At 37.3% G+C, this 16,472-nt stretch overlaps 1 protein-coding gene across 2 annotated transcripts in view; it reads left to right on the forward strand.

The window, feature by feature from the left end:
• Positions 1 to 16,472, forward strand: part of SLC36A4 (solute carrier family 36 member 4) — a 49,753-nt gene that overhangs the window by 19,652 nt on the left and 13,629 nt on the right. For both annotated transcript variants that reach the window (XM_045483649.1, XM_045483650.1), the window contains 3 exons: positions 3,978 to 4,205; positions 6,123 to 6,221; positions 12,581 to 12,750. In XM_045483649.1, the coding sequence (XP_045339605.1) occupies positions 3,978 to 4,205; positions 6,123 to 6,221; positions 12,581 to 12,750 (497 nt within the window). The remainder of the gene's footprint in view (positions 1 to 3,977; positions 4,206 to 6,122; positions 6,222 to 12,580; positions 12,751 to 16,472) is intronic.

Here is a 16,472-nt window from a genome sequence, read left to right on the forward strand (position 1 = left end):
TTTTTGAATGTGTAAACTAAATCTCACAAAGCATGAGCAGTGTGCCCTAAGTCATGCAGATTAAACTGAGAACTAGGTCTATGACACACTGGTGCCACCCATTACATTAATTGTTCATCACTGGACAGGACCTTGTCTGATTTTAGTTGTGCGTGTGTGTGCATATGACATAGAGTATGTAAATGCATACAATAAATGTCTATAAGCTTAGGGTTGGTGACTTTCTCCTATGAAATATTATCAGTTGCTTCCAAAGTTGAATGGAAGAATTTAACTCATTTGCATATATTCTAAGAAGACCAGGCAGAAAAAGTGACTCTCTGGGAGAAGAATGCCTGCTATAGATGGAACAATGAAAGTCCTTTGAGTTATAAAAAGCAACATGGTAAAAGATACGCAGACTTGAGAAAAGTTGAAAGCAATGGTGAACACTTCACCTCAGCAGAGCAGACAGATGGTTATTGAAACAGTAGCATCAGAGATTTTCACTCTCTGCAGATCTGTTCTCTCACATTTTATAGCAGTCTCCAAGAGTAGACACACTGGTTGATTATACGTTACCAATTACTATTGTTAGAGTTAAAAACTGTAAGTTTATTACCACATTAATCTACATGAAATCAAAGTTGCGATATTTTATCAGATCAGAGAAGTAAGGGGTTAGTTGCCATACAGATGTGTGAACCTCCTACTCTGACTGCCACAGGACTGTTTTTGGTCCCATTAAGTCATTGTGGACAATTGGCAGGAGAAAATGAATGGATAGTACCTCCAATGATTTAATCCATCGTGGTTATTGTAGCTCCCCTCTGTTCCTACTCGAAGATACTCTAGAACATTTAAAGTAGATAAAATAGTGTTTTTGGGAATGAAGAGTGAGGAAGGGATATTAAGAGAAAAAAAGATATAGTGATACTTAAGACCGTGTATTTTAAAGACAGAATATCCACATTCAAATTGCTTCTCTCTCAGTTTTAAATCACACATTGGGCAAGATTTCCTTATCCCTGGTCAAGCCTCAGTTTCCTTATATGTAACATGGGAATAATAACAAAATCTCCCATTGTTCCTCCTAAACTTATCATGAGGCTCAGGTGACAAAAGGTTTGTGAAAGCCTTTGCAAAATGTAAAGCAGTGTACAAATATAGGGTGTTAAGGCTTTTTAATTTTGTATTTATTTTAACTTTGCTGAAGAACATAATCTACCTTTGGAATTTTAACCATTAAATTACTGAATCATTGAAAATTAATAAGTAGTAGATTTTAGTAAATTTAAGCTTTAAATGGAAACAACTGAATTTAGTAATTTTATTTTATAATATTTATTTCAGTGTTTTGCATTTTGGTAAACATGTGAGATCATAGGAAGTCCTATTAGATAGCCAATATCTGTCTCTAGAGGGCACCAAAGGACTCAAATGTTTACCTGAATCTTGCTCTGGGTATGTATCTACACTTTATTTTATTTTTTAATCCTGATGATTTTTATAATCATTTTTCTGGAAAAGAATACTAAATTATTATGAGATATTTGTGGTAGAATTAATTTCATGTTCCCAACCATCTCACCATTCAAACAACCCTTTTTAAAATTGGTTATATAACTGATTTTCTCTTGCCAGGTATCCTTGTTAGAGCTTAATGTTGATCATTATCTAATCTGATTATGGGTGGTACTTCTTTGATACAGAAGCATTTGGCTATAAATAATTTTGTTACTGGGAAAACGAGTCAACAAATGAAATATGTTTTTAAAAGCCAAGTAATGTGAATTACCAATTTTGCTTCTAATTTCAGATTCTCAAATAGAAAGTTTTGGGGGCGCCTGGGTGGCTCAGTTGATTGAGCGACTGACTTTGGGTCAGGTCGTGGTCTCATGGTCTGTGGGTTTGAGGCCCGCATCACGTTCTGTGCTGACAGCTCAGAGCCTAGAGCCTGTTTTGGGTTCTGTGTCTCCCTCTCTCTCTGCTCCTCCCCTGCTTGCGCTCTCTCTCTCTCTCTCTCTCTGTCTCTCTCAAAAAAAAAAAATAAATAATAAAATACAAAGTTTTGATGGCCAATTACAAGATAAATGTGAGGTGTGCATTTCTTAAATGGTTCATGGTATAACCTGAGAGTTTGTTAGTCCAGTACAAGTTACAAATTGCCTATCTAACTTAAAACTAGTAAATACATTGCCTGCAGTTTAAGGTGATGTGTACATTTGTAGTGATACTAAACATTGTTTATCACAAATTAGAAGTATAGAATTATACTTCTATATAATTTTGTTTCTATATAGTATACAGGAAACAGTTGAATTGTTAATCATATTATAATTTTGTTCTAAACTTCTGACTTATGGGCCTCTTAATACTTATTATATTTAGAGAGAGAGATGTCAAAGTAGAGGGCAGGTGGCTAGTTGAGCAAGGGGCCTCCCCTTTCCAAATTGCAGTATTTTGGTCCAGTTAACATGCAGCGGTCATAAGCTAAATTCTAGTGTCTCCCGCCGGGTTTGGATCCTAGAACTACCACTTACTGGCTTGATATTATGTAAGGTTTTTTTTAAGGCCCTTCTTTAAACCTCAGTTTCCTCAACTATAAGTTGACATTAATACTACTACGCATCTCAGACAGTTGTTTTGAGGATTAGATGAGATGTTGTATATATTTAGTTCAGTACTCAAAAAATGCTCCCTATTATTATTATAGGATCTTGTTCTTTTTTTTTTTTTTTTTTTTAATTTTTTTTTTTCAACGTTTTATTTATTTTTGGGACAGAGAGAGACAGAGCATGAACGGGGGAGGGGCAGAGAGAGAGGAAGACACAGAATCAGAAACAGGCTCCAGGCTCTGAGCCATCAGCCCAGAGCCTGACGCGGGGCTCGAACTCACGGACCGTGAGATCGTGACCTGGCTGAAGTCGGACGCTTAACCGACTGCGCCACCCAGGCGCCCCTATAGGATCTTGTTCTTAAGAATTTAAGTATCTAGAGACTTGATAATGTCATTGTGTTCAAAGGAGGGTGTAGAGTGTTTGTGGGCAAATAGATTTTCCCTAGCATTTAAATTATTATATACCTCTGCTGTGAGTTTGTAAGAGTGTTTGTAGAGTCCTGCATAATTTCATTTTTGTTTTAGTAAGTTGGATTATGTGATTAATTGAATGAGACAAGTTTTAATATGTGGAACCTATAAATTACTGTAACTCTTGAACACTGAATGTTGGTATATAGAAGTGGCTGAATTAATTTGAAGGTAAAGTTGATTTATTGAAGTTTTTGCTCTAGCAAAAATTTATCTACATCTAGCACATGGCCATGCATGTATTGATAGTGATGATTATTTATTTATTTAAAAGATTTTATTTTTAAGTAATCTCTCTACCCAACATGGAACCTGAACTCAACCCCAAGATCAAGAGTCGTATGCTCTAACTGCCTGAGCCAGCCAGGCACCCCTTTGATAGTGATGATAATTTATAAACAGTTGTTTTATAAAACAGCTTTAAAGTTAGGCTATGATTTCTAAACTTTATCTTGACTACTGTACATTTCTAAGAGGTATATGAGCTTGTTACCTTCTCTGAAGAGTGTAAGTCAGAGTAGGATATCTGGAGTAGAATATGGTCATTCTAGGCAAGTATACATCCACTTTTGATTATCTCAGAAGCAGGTTGAGCCTTTGCTGGAATCATGAGCACAAAGCTTCAAAATAAATTGGTAAATTCATCCTCATAATTTTCTAGTGAACTTTCTTTTTACAGTATGATAAAAGAAGTTGTTTTGCAAAGAAGCATGATCCTATTTTAATTATCCTTAAATTTGATAAATATGTATTTCTAGGAAGCTAGAATATCTTGAAAAAATATAAACATTTATTGTAAAGGAATTATCATAGAGTGTATAGGTAATTTCTTGATATTTTGTCACTTATAAGTTGATGAAAGTTTTTTTCTCCCCCTCTTCCTTATTCTCCTGGTAATCCTATGTAGGTTCATGAAGGATTCCTGGAGAGTAAAGTGTTACTTTTGAATAGTACCAATTCATCAAATCCATGTGAGAGAAGAAGTATTGACCTAAGGATATATATGCTTTGCTTTCTTCCATTTATAATTCTTTTGGTCTTCATTCGTGAGCTAAAGAATCTGTTTGTGCTTTCATTCCTCGCCAACCTTTCCATGGCTGTCAGTCTTGTGATAATTTATCAGTATGTCGTTAGGGTAAGTATAACATGTTTTTAACCGTTTTTAACCTATGGTTCTTATAACTAATTCTTTGTTCACTTTGGAGGTAAAAGTAATGATGTGTGAAGACCCCTACTTCGTCATGTGGCACACAGGAGATAATCAGTAAACTTGGGGCTCCTGCTCAGCTGGCAAAGTGTGTGACACAGAGCGCAGGCTTTGTCTTCAGGCCTGGTTTTGAATCTTGGTAAATCTGTTTCTGGGCTTTGTAACACTGCTGCAGAAGATAGTGATACCTACCCTATTGAGTTGTAAGATTTAGGAGTGCCTCAGTACACTGTGTAACAGGAAACAAAGAACTCACTAGTGTTTTCTTTATTCTTGTAAGATTTGAACCAGTTTCGAGATGTAGTTTTATAATTTTCTTTGACTTCTGAACCTGTTTTTGCTGCCACCACTTCCATTCACTGCCACTCTACTAATCTGTAGCCTGTCTGTCTGAAGTATGCAACCTCAGCTGATTTCATTGTCTGAAGTCTGGGGATCCTAACCCTACAAGGACTATCCTTAAAAAAACATTGGTTGATGGGATTCAGGGGATCTGCAAATCCCTTAAAATTATTTGCAAGATTTAGCATCTCTGTATGTATATATGCATTCTTCTACTGAGCAGTGTATAGCTTTCATCTCTAAGGGGCTGAGGACTCAGAAAAGGTCAAGAATGCCTGCTCTAGTCTTTCCTGAGCCAATCCATTTTGTATATTGCTGTTGAAATTGTCCTAAAACCTCCATTGGCAATTTATCACAAACTCTGTTATGATGGGTCTGTTTCATTCCCCCTGCCTTGAATTCTAAAACCTGTAGACATTTTCTTATTGTACATAAGATGGAAGGGAACAGGCAGGAACATCTCATAAGGCTGTAGTTCACGACCCCTTACCTGAACATGTAAGAATTAGTGGAGCAGAAAAGGTGGCTCCTTAGGTAGAGGGAACAGTGTGAGTCTTGAATAACAGGTATTCTCAGATGACCCAAACACTTAAATATCCCTTTCATTTTGACCATAACTTGTATTTTCCATCATGGATAACCATTATATCACACAAGTCTCCCTACGCTTCTGATATTCTAGACCTCTTTATTACCCAAATTATCCATGTGCTTTTACACTTCAGGTTATTTTTTTCATCCTCTTTTCTTGATCTTGAATTCCACTTCCAATTAAGGAGGGCAGAGAATACAGGATGGTAAACAGAGTAGGAAGCAGACTTGGGATAGCTGGAAGATACAGTCGTTGTGGAACCAGAGATCTTGAACAAGATGTACAGTTTGTGAGTCTCCGGATGGCAAAAGTTGGAACAAGGCTGTGGGTCGGGGCTGAGTAATCAAAGCCAGGGTCAAGGAGTATGTACGAATAATAAGAGTAATGGCAACTGGCTGGTTAAAGTGTAAGACACTGCATCAAGGAGACCTTTACGAGGAAGCAGCAGAGTTATGAGGTAGAAAGCCAAAATCAGGAACCAGGTGACTTGGAGATGGAAAGAGCAAAACAGAGTAGAAAATGAATTTCACTGGACACCATGAGCAGTGGTTGATAACTGACTATATGGCACTCAGTTCAGACTGAGTATGCTTATGTTATTTCCTGTTGTGCCAGGAGCCATACCCAGTGTGAACAGCCTGGGACTTGAAGGTGGAAACAGGTAATCGGGAGCATTGAGCTCAGATGGAATGTGTGGGCATGAGGGAAACAATGGCTTTTGGCAGTGAAATTCTAACAGCTTGGCTACATTTAACATAGGTGCTTAAAGTGTTTATTGAAAGAATTATTCACTTTTATAACATAAATTTGTTACTGTGAAGCTCAGAAGTATATGATGTCACGCTTTCGTTTTACATTGTTTAAAATAAGTAAAGATGTAACTTCTCTTGTTTTTTTTTTTCTTTCTCCAGAATATGCCAAATCCCCACAATCTTCCAATAGTGGCTGGTTGGAAAAAATACCCACTTTTTTTTGGTACTGCTGTGTTTGCTTTTGAAGGCATAGGAGTGGTAAGGATTTGTTCTTTATTATTGTTCATAAAAATTTTAAGTTAACACAAAGATTTATGTAGTCAAACTACATTTAAAATGCACTTTTCTTTTTTGTTTCTATTTTCTTCGTTACCAGAACACTATTTGCAGTTTGATAGGGTAGACTTGAATTATAGTTTAGTTTAGATGATTTTTAATGTTTTATTAAGGAAAATTTCAAGCCTGATATAAAATCTTGAGAATAGTATGATGAACTCTTGTATAAGCATCACCCAGCTTTAAAAACCAACTCATGGCCGACTTTGTTTTATCTGTATTCCATCTACTCTGCCAAGCCCAAGTTACATTCAGACAAGCCCCAAACATCATATTTTATAGACTAGATGATTTGAAGTGGATTGAAATTGTTACAAGTTGCCATTACATAGAAGAATCAAATATAAATTCTCCCTTTAGATTTGCACATGTCATATTTGTTTTGAGAAATGATAATATCATAAAGCTAATACCAAGAAATACAAGTACCCTGAGGATTCTAAGATCTTAAATATTTCCATTCAAGATGCTTCCAGTCTATTTAAAGCCTGAAATGTGTAGATTTGGGGAAAATAGAAGATTGCTTTCTGCTCTGCAGCTTATGTTCCATTGTCAGATGGTTTGGTATAGGAGCAAAACCACTTATACATCTATGCGAACTACAGATGAAATAGATCTACAAGACAATTTTACAGCATTTTGCTTGCGTTCCTTGTCTCTCTGAATTCTCCTTTAGAGAATTCTCACATATTCTTACAGTTCCACTTATCACTGTTACAGAAATAACTGCAGGTTTTCACTTATGTCTTTAACCAGCAAGCTCTAGTTAACTATTGGACATTTCCAGTTAAGTTGTTCCTCTGACATCTTAAGTTCAGCAACTCCAGAGTACTACATAGACTGTCTTATCTAAAACCAGCTTCACTTTCTCATGTCCTGTTACTTTCAGGTTTTTTTTTTTTTTGCAGTTGCTCAAGCTTGAAACATTGGAACAGTTCCTTTCACTTTGCCCCTGGTTCCCCCATTCCATCAGTAATGAAGGCATGTCTGTTTTTCTTTCCTGTTTCCCCATAAATGAAAATACATTTGAAACACCCAAACGCTATCTAATGTGAAGGAGCCTATCTAAATATGAAGGAGCCTATCTAAATGTGAATTTCCTTCCCTTTCTCCTTTTCTAGCCACACCGGCACCATTCTTGACTGTAGCCCTTTATTTCAGGTCTGGATGATCTTTACAGCATCCAAATTATTCTCTCTTCTGTTAACCAGTTAATATTCCCATATGGACCTATCACCTCAAAAGTGGAGATATTACTAGAGTTATTATCTCATAGTGTTATTTTGAGGACCACATGAGATGCTGCATTCAAAGCATCTAGACCAATACCTGGCAGGGGCTGGTCCAAGATGGCAGTGTAGGAAGATCCGGAACTCCCCCCTTCCCAAGGACACACCACGTCAACAGCCACATATGGAATAATCCCCCTGAAGAAGAACTGAATGCTAGCTGAAGAGTTCCTCCACAACAGAGGATAAAAGGGCCCCATCAAGACAGATGAGAGAGACAGAGATGAGGTTTCACCAAAAACCCCATTCCCAGTGCAGCAACTCAATATAGGGAGCTTTTATCTGAAGAGCAAGGGGTTTGTGACCCACATCAGGCATCCCAGCCCTTCAGACCTGCACTGGAGAGACAAGTCCCCAGTGGGGCTTACATCTGTGGGACCCAGAGGACTGTAGGATCTGAGAAACTCCTTTTTAAAGGGCTCGCATATGGACTCACTTGCCCCAGAACCTAGCATAAAAGCTGCAGTTTGAAAAGTGCCTAGGCTATATGTGGAGGAGATTTCATTTGTGAATCTTAAAGAATCTTCTGGAGAGGCAGGGACATGTTGGGACTTTCTCTGGGGATGGAGGCACTGGCGGGCACCATTTTGGCAGTCTCCCTCTGTGATGCTGGCACAGGAGGACACTCAAAAACACAGCAGCCTCCCTCTGCCTTGCTAACAATGGTGGGTGTGCCCTGCCCCCAGTGCTATTCCCCTGCCATACTAAGGCTGTGGGCAAGTGTAGTCCACACAGGGGACACCCCTTGATCCCTGGCCCTGGTGGCTAGGAGGTTTTATGTTCCAGGGCCCCATGGGACTGTAACAATGGGAAAGACTGTTCTTGGTAGGCTGCCATGCCCAGGGTGCTGTACAGACAGTTGACTGAAATGTACTCCAGTTTGTCAGCAAAAAAGGCTTATTTACAAGTTCTGAAGCTTTAACCTGAGCGACAGGCTTCAGGTTTGCCATGCATCTTGAGGCTACCAAAGCACTCTGAGGGAACACAGGGAGACACCGTCTTGTGCTCTCCCTTGGCCTTGCTACAGCCTGGTGGTACCTCCCAGAAAGGAGCTTAGAGTGTTGTCTGAAGCCTCAATTTTGCAACTGTTATCCAGGGGACCCCTCCAGATCTCCTACTCTAGAGGCCAGCAGGGTTAACAATTACAGCCCTACAGACTGTATATTTCCATACTTTAAACGCTGCTGCCCAGGAATCTGGCTTTCAACTGTTCTGAAATTTAGTACTGACTAAAATCCCCACACTGGAACACTGGCAGGTCTTGGCACACCCTCAACAACTGTAACTTCTCAAGATTAAATCAGGCTGCTTAGACAGTCACAAAGGTTCAAGAGACAGCCAAGACCTAGGTCAAGGTTGAATGATGAAGTTCATCTCCTACACAAGGTCACTCCTTCAGGACTGGGAGATGTAGCTGTTTCAGTTAATACACAGAAACAAACACAAAAAGTCAGGAAAAATGAGATGGAGGAATGTGTTCCAAATGAAGGAACAAGACAGAACTTCTGAAAAAGACCTTACTGAAATAGAAGTAATCTATTAGTGGGTAAGAGTTTAAAATCATGGTCATAAAGATGCTGATGGAATTTGGGAGAAGAATGGATTGACACAGTGAGAACTTCAACAAAGAGAGAAAATATAAGTGCCGAACAGAAGTCACAAAGCTGAAGAACGTGCTAACTGAGCTGCAAAATATACTAGAGGGGTTTAGCAGCAGACCAGATGAAGCAGAACTCATCAGTGACCTCGATGACAAGGCAATGCAATTCACCCAGACGGAGCAGGAAAAAGAAAAAAAAAAACAACTTTGAAAAAGTAAAGTTTAAGGAAGCTGTGGGATAACATCCGGGAGAATAACATTTGCATTATAGGAATCCTCGAAGGAGGAGAGAGAAAAAAGGCATAAAAAATAACAAGGAAGTAACGGCTGGAAAATTCCCTAACCTGGAGAAGGAAACAGACATGCAGGTCTACAGATAGTTCCAAATAAGATGAACCCAAAGAGACCCATACAGAGACACATTGTAATTAAAATGTCAAAAGTTAAAGAGAGAATTTTTAAAGCAGCAAGAGAAAAACAACTTGTTACGTATAAGGGAACCCCCATAAGGCTGTTAGCTGATTTTTCAGCAGAAACTTTGCAGAACAGAAGGTAGTGGCATGATATATTCAAAGTGCTGAAAGGAAAAAAAACCAAACAAACCAAAAACTTATAACCAGGAGTACTCTACCTGGCAGGGTTGTCATTTGGAATTGAAGGAGCTCTTAAGGTGAACAAAAGGGTGAGCATGGCCATCCTTGACTTTTCCTGATCTTAGAAGAGAAGTTTCAGCTTTTTATTGTTGAGTTGGTACTAGCTGTGGGCCTGTCATATGTGGCCTTTATTATGTTGAGTAATGTTGCCTGTGTACATACTTTGTAGAGTGTTTTTATCATGAATGGATATTGAATTTTATAGATGCTTTTTCTGCATCTGTGGTGATGGTCATTTGATTTTTTTCCTTCATTTTGTTAATTTGGTGTATCATGTTGATTCATTTGTAGATGCTGAATCCTCCTTGCATCCCGGGAATAAATCCCACTTGATTGTGGCGTATGATCCTTTTAATGTATTATTGAATTTGGTTTGCTAATATTTTGTTGAGGATTTTTACATCTGTGTTCATCAGGGATATTGCTTATAATTTTCTTTCTTTCTTTTTCTTTTTTTTTTTTTTTTTTTTGGTGTCCTTGTCTAGTTTTGATATTAGGGTAATGCTGGCCTCGTAAAGTGAGTTTGGAAGTGTTCCCTCCTCTTCAGTTTTCTGGAAGAAGTTGAGAAGGATAGGTATTAAATCTTATTTGAATGTTCGGTAGAATTCGCTTGTGAAGTCATCTGGTCCTGGACTTTTGTTTGTTAGAAGTTTTTTTGATTACTGATTCAGTCTCCTTACTAGTAATCTTTCTATTCAGATTTTCTATGTCTTCATGATTCAGTCTTGGAATTATATATTTCAAGGAATTTATCCTACTTCAGTTTATTGGCATATAATTGTCCATTGTAGTCTCTTATGACCCTTTGTATTTCTGTAGTATCAGTTGTAACTTCTCTTTCATTTCTGATTTTATTTGTGCTCTCTCTCTTTTTTAACTGGTGAGTCTAGCTAAAGGTTTGTAAATTTTGCATGGCAACTGTAGGCAGTAATACTTTATTGCATATTTGAAAGTTGCCAAGAGAATAAATCTTTAAAGTTCTCATTATAGAAAAAAATTGTAATTTTGTACGATGATGGATGATAACTAGACATGTGGTGATCACTTTGCAGTGTATACAAATATCAAATTATTATGTTCTACATCTGAAACTAATATAATGTCCTATGCTAATTTTATATCAACTAAAAAATGGCAAATCGTAAGTACTTGGTAAATAATTGCTGTTATTATTTCTTAGTGTCTTTTACTGTATGATCAGATCACCTGTCCAGAACCTCTGAAGAATTGCCTAAAGTAGCTTAACTCTTCAATTAGCCTTTTTTTTCTTTTTTTTAAAGGTTTTTTTACATAATAAACATAACTTACTCATCTCACAAAATTGACACACAGTAGATACACATGGATACAGAAGCATTTATGACATGAATATACATAGGTTAGTATGCACACATGTATTTCCTAGCACCATCAGATAAGAAGTCCTATTAGCAGAGATACACAGTCACTACAAGCCCACTCAGCACCCAGATCTTGATTTCTGAGTACCATTCTACAACAAAAGAACGAAATTTCTTTGGAGAAATGGCTGATTCTGGGGCTGAAACCAGGAAATTCAAGATGAGTCTGGAGCGTTTTGTAGTGCCAAAAAGTATGGAAGTGCTCAAAAAACAAAAGAACAGAGGCATGTCAAAGGACTACAAGGAATACGAGAACCTAATGGGATTCACAATGACCAAAGCTGGAACAATATGAGCAACAAAATAAATAAATGCTTTGGATTCATACCCAAAGTATAAGACAATATACATGAATGCATACTAGTATAAATGAGCAATTAAGTAAATTTGTACGTAGAGGGATTCCCAAATCACTTATGTAGGTATTCCTCTCCGGGAGGTGTAGCTTAATCCCCCCCAGTCCCTGAATTATGGGCCGCATTTAGTGACTTGGCTTCCAACAAGCAGAGTATGATGAGAAAGAAGAAAAGACGTTTACAAGCAGAGAAACCTGGCAAACACTGCCGTAACCAAGTGATCAAAGTGAATTTCACCAGTGATAAATCATGTTGATAGTATGTGTGATGAGAAGGGCATTTCACTTCTGTGGTATCTTATTCTAAAATCTATAATCCCAGTGTACAAACATCAGGCAACATCAGACAAGCCCCAGTAGAGAGAAATTATACCAAATATCTAATCAGTACTCCTCAAAACTGTCAAGATGATGAACAATGATAAAGGATTGAGAATCCATCACAGTTAAGAGAAGACTAAGGAGACAGGAGATATGGTGACAAAATGCAATGTGACATCCTGGAAGGGACCCTGGAACAGAAAAAGGACATTAGTGGAAAAACTAATGAAATCCAAATAAAAATTTGGAGTTTAATAATGTACCAATGTTGGTTCTTAGTTGTAACAAATTTACTTTAGTAGTATAAAATGTTAACATTAGGGGAAACTGGTCAGGGGTGTATGGGAGTTTTTTGTTTGTCTTTGCAACTTTTCTGTAAATCTGAAGTTATTCCAAAATAAGAAGTTACTTACAAAAACCTGACAGGTTTGCTTAGTAAGAGCTGATTTCAGACCTTTTTAAGGATTTAAAAATCTGTAGTGTAAATAATATATATAACACCAAGAAAAATATTCAGTAATTTATTATGTGTTTTTTAAAAGGAAGTAACATTTGCATATAAACTATAGAAAGATTAATTTGTGTATATATAACACAGAATACTTGTGTATATATAAGACAGATCATTTTAAATGACTTGTATTACCTACATTCTCTTTGTAGGTCCTTCCACTGGAAAATCAAATGAAAGAATCAAAACGCTTCCCCCAAGCATTGAATATTGGCATGGGAATTGTTACAACTTTGTATGTAACATTAGCTACTTTAGGATATATGTGTTTCCGTGATGAAATTAAAGGCAGCATAACTTTAAATCTTCCCCAGGATGTGTGGTAGGTGGACCTCATTTTGTTAATCCTAGCTTGTATACTCTATAAATATAGCTTACCAATGTTTGATGACAAAGATGTATTTTTGGATTTATGGTTTAAACATTTAAAATTTTTTTGTGATTTCCTTATTTGTATAACCTTATTTGTGATTTCTTATTTTATTGTGATTTCACAATCTTCAGAGACCATCTAGTATTTATTAGGTCCTTTTGAGATTCTTTGAAAAGATTAAAAATTATAGGATATCCCAAATTTGAGTAAAATATCAAAGTAAAACATGGATTCTTTTAATATGGACTCACTATAATAAAAATTGTAATACATGTACTTGATGCCAAAAAATCCAACACTCTGGGTTCCTGATAAAATAACCCATCACTTATGACCCTCACTATTTTACTGGTAAGCTTTAATCTTGTACGTACCCCAAGTCCTTTCAGAGCATAAGTAGGACACATTATAAAAATATAATATGGTGCATCTTAATGTTATCTTAATATTAGAACCGTATTCTGCAAAATGAAGAATTATATAGGATTTTTCCTTCTTCCAGAGATTGGTCCCTGGAGATTTTAAAAGCTATTGCTAGTGATGACCATGTAGACGTGCACCCTTATTTATAAAATGGAAGATAACTCCTTAATTTTGATAAATACAAAGACTAAATTTTAAATTGCTGATTTAATTAATGTCACACTGCTCAGGCTGCTTGGATAGAAGTCTGTGAAACCTGAAATGTTTTAAAATATTATATACTCTGGCTTTCTGTTTGTAGTTTGGGAGTTTGTCTACCATTCAGTAGACAAGTCCTGGGTTTTTATTGGAGTTGAAAATCTTGTAAGACCAATTGCATATAGGAAGCCATTTGTGGTAGAAAGAATATACCTAGAATAGTTTCCAGGCTGCACAAGGGACACACATGCAGTGTGTTTATTTTTTAAAATTATAGTTCTGCTTTAGCCATGACCCATTTTATAAATGTATTTCAAGATGGAAGCATGTTGTTTCAAATGTTATACGTTTGTTTCAGGCTAGAGACAGGACTACAAACAAGATATATAATTTTAAGCATTTATTTTATTAACCTACATTATAGTTGATTATATAATTTTGTTTCCTCCAAATACGCCTCTTTTGTAACAATTTAATATGGACTAGCAGCTTAAACAGCTTAATATAAGAATCAAGCTAAAAATTATGGTATCATAGGTCCTCTTTTCAGATACCATATAATGAAAACAGTGATATCTTTCCGCACTTAGAATAATATTTAGAATAAATCTTAAGAATGATTTTAGACGGGGGTGCCTGGGTGGCTTAGTCAGTTAAGTGGTTGACTCATGATTTTAGCTCAGGTCATGGTCTCATGATCGAGAGTGCAAGCCTCACATCAGGCCCTGTGCTCATGGCGCAGAACCTGCTTCAGATCTTCTGTCTCCCTCTCTCTGCCTCTCCCCTGCTTATGCTTGCTCGCTCTCTCTCTCTCAAAAAAAGATAAATAACTGTTAAGAATTTTTATAAATAAAATTGACGACTTTCAATGTCAAAACTAAAATATAGGTGGAAACAATCTCAGAATTCTTCCCAGAGAGAAGGGACTGAAGTGGGAGCACGCACATCAAGTTCAGATGTTTCTGTCCCCAGAGAGTTAAGAGCAGGGTGAAGGAACAGTGGGAAAGATGAGTAGGGAATGCTTCTGGTATTCACTAAATCCTGTGGGAGCGATACTGTCCCTGCAATAGTTCTATTTAATCCTTCCCTTTTTCCACATCCCCTTCCTGCTCTCACCTTATTCCTAATTGCTATGGCTTTACCCTTAGAACAGAATTAGTTGCAAGTCTTGATTAAAAAGGGACCATTGCATCATCATTTCTATTCAAGAAAGCTTAGCTAAGTCACCCACTTTTCATTTAGAAGAAAGGCTAGTTACACGTATCCTAAGAAACAAAGATCTGGGAGAAACAGAAAGCAAGTGAAGATATGCTATTCACCTTTAGAGAAGTTGTGTTAGGTAGTTCCTTCTCCTTGTGGAGATAAGCCTTGTGTGGCCTACTGTCCATTTCGTTATGGTCTTTGCAGCTGGGACAGTTAAGATAATAGTCAAGACTGAGAAACACTGCTGAGGAGATGCTTGTTTTGTTATAGTGATAGTCTTCTGTAAAAGGAGGAGTTTGGACCGGAATGATCATGGGATTATATCTAAGATTTCTTTCTTGTTGTGCTCTGTATGAGTCTTTTCCTTTCCTTCCCTGTGCTTAGGACGATACAGGCCTAGGAAGTCCGAGAAGGTGCAGTGTACTCATTACTGTCGGTATAAAAGCGGATGGCTGTCTTAAGAGCCTAGGGAACCCATAGCTGCTAGCTATGAGGAGCTGTAAAGGGCTTTTGATGTCATGTGACTTACATTGTCAGAATTCATAATGGGTATTCCTACAAGAAAATATTGAATTAGAAAGCAGCCCCGGGATAAAGTATGAATTAGAGAGGCTCCAGGTTATTAACTATTTATTGTTTGAGGAGACATCTTTTAAAACTAGTTATGAGTTGTATTGTTCAGTGGATCACATTTAGATTTTTAAGCAAAGAATGTGTCTTAGAGATGATAATTGAGCTAAAATATAAGCATTGTAAGGGCAGGAACCCTTCATCTTTTAGGCTGATGATGTATCTCCGTGATCTAGCACACTGCTCAGCATTTAAGAGGCCCTTAGTAAATGATTGCTAAATAGGAATCTAGGTTTAATAGCATTTCCCATATTACCTGATAATATAACCAAGGCACCACTACTAGTCCTAGTTGAGTGATGTTTTAGCAGTGTTTTTCCAAGACTTCCACTAACGTAACCCAATTAACAGTGGAGAGAAAAAGACAAAAGTGTTCCCTTGGGAGTCTTGAGAATAGACTTGCCCAAGTAGCCTGCCTCAAGCATAGTATCAGCTCCTGCTCTGTTTCCATAATCATAATCTTGATGTTGCTTTTTGTAAAAATAGTTCTCCCTCCAAAAAACCTTTGAAACTGGTACTTCAGAGCGACCCGCTGTGTTTAGCCCATCCTCTGAGAACCCCCAGCACACTGCCACCCAGGAAGGAATGTGTCCTCTGAAGAGCAAAGGCACAGTGCAGTTGCAAGCAAAATAACCAAGAGGAAATAACCTTTTGATTTAAAAACACTATACAAGTGAAGCCACCATGATAACATTACACAGGCCATAAAAGGATGTTTCTTTTTGTCTGGATCGATAGGAAGAATTTTTCATATCACTTTATGTAGATTCTGTTCTTCACACCGTGGTCCCAGGGGTTGACATAAATTGCTGTGTACTACTTTAACTTATAGACTCTTCTTACCATCAAGGAGGTCCTAAATAGGAAAAGTGTGCATGAAATTAGCCTGAAGAAAATACTGGAATGTGGAATTTGGCAGACGAACAGTATTTATGTTGGAGCATGGATGCCACATTCATTGTAAAATCTTCCTAGATTACATGTCTCTCTACCTCCTCTAATAGCAATTTCTGGAATGTAAGCCATCAGGTGAAGATTTCTAGTCAATGTTATAAGGGAAGGTGTGGAGATTTGAGCATCAGTGGTGGTAGAACAAGTTCACAAGAGGACTTAAAATCGCACAGAGTATTTATGTGGGTTCTGTCTTACTGTGTCCTTCTGAGTGATGGTATATACATCATAGGAACAAACGTCTTTCTCTTTGTTGCGGTTTCCTT

The sequence above is a fragment of the Leopardus geoffroyi genome, chromosome D1 (genome assembly GCF_018350155.1).
Source record: "Leopardus geoffroyi isolate Oge1 chromosome D1, O.geoffroyi_Oge1_pat1.0, whole genome shotgun sequence".
Classification (NCBI taxonomy): domain Eukaryota; kingdom Metazoa; phylum Chordata; class Mammalia; order Carnivora; family Felidae; genus Leopardus; species Leopardus geoffroyi.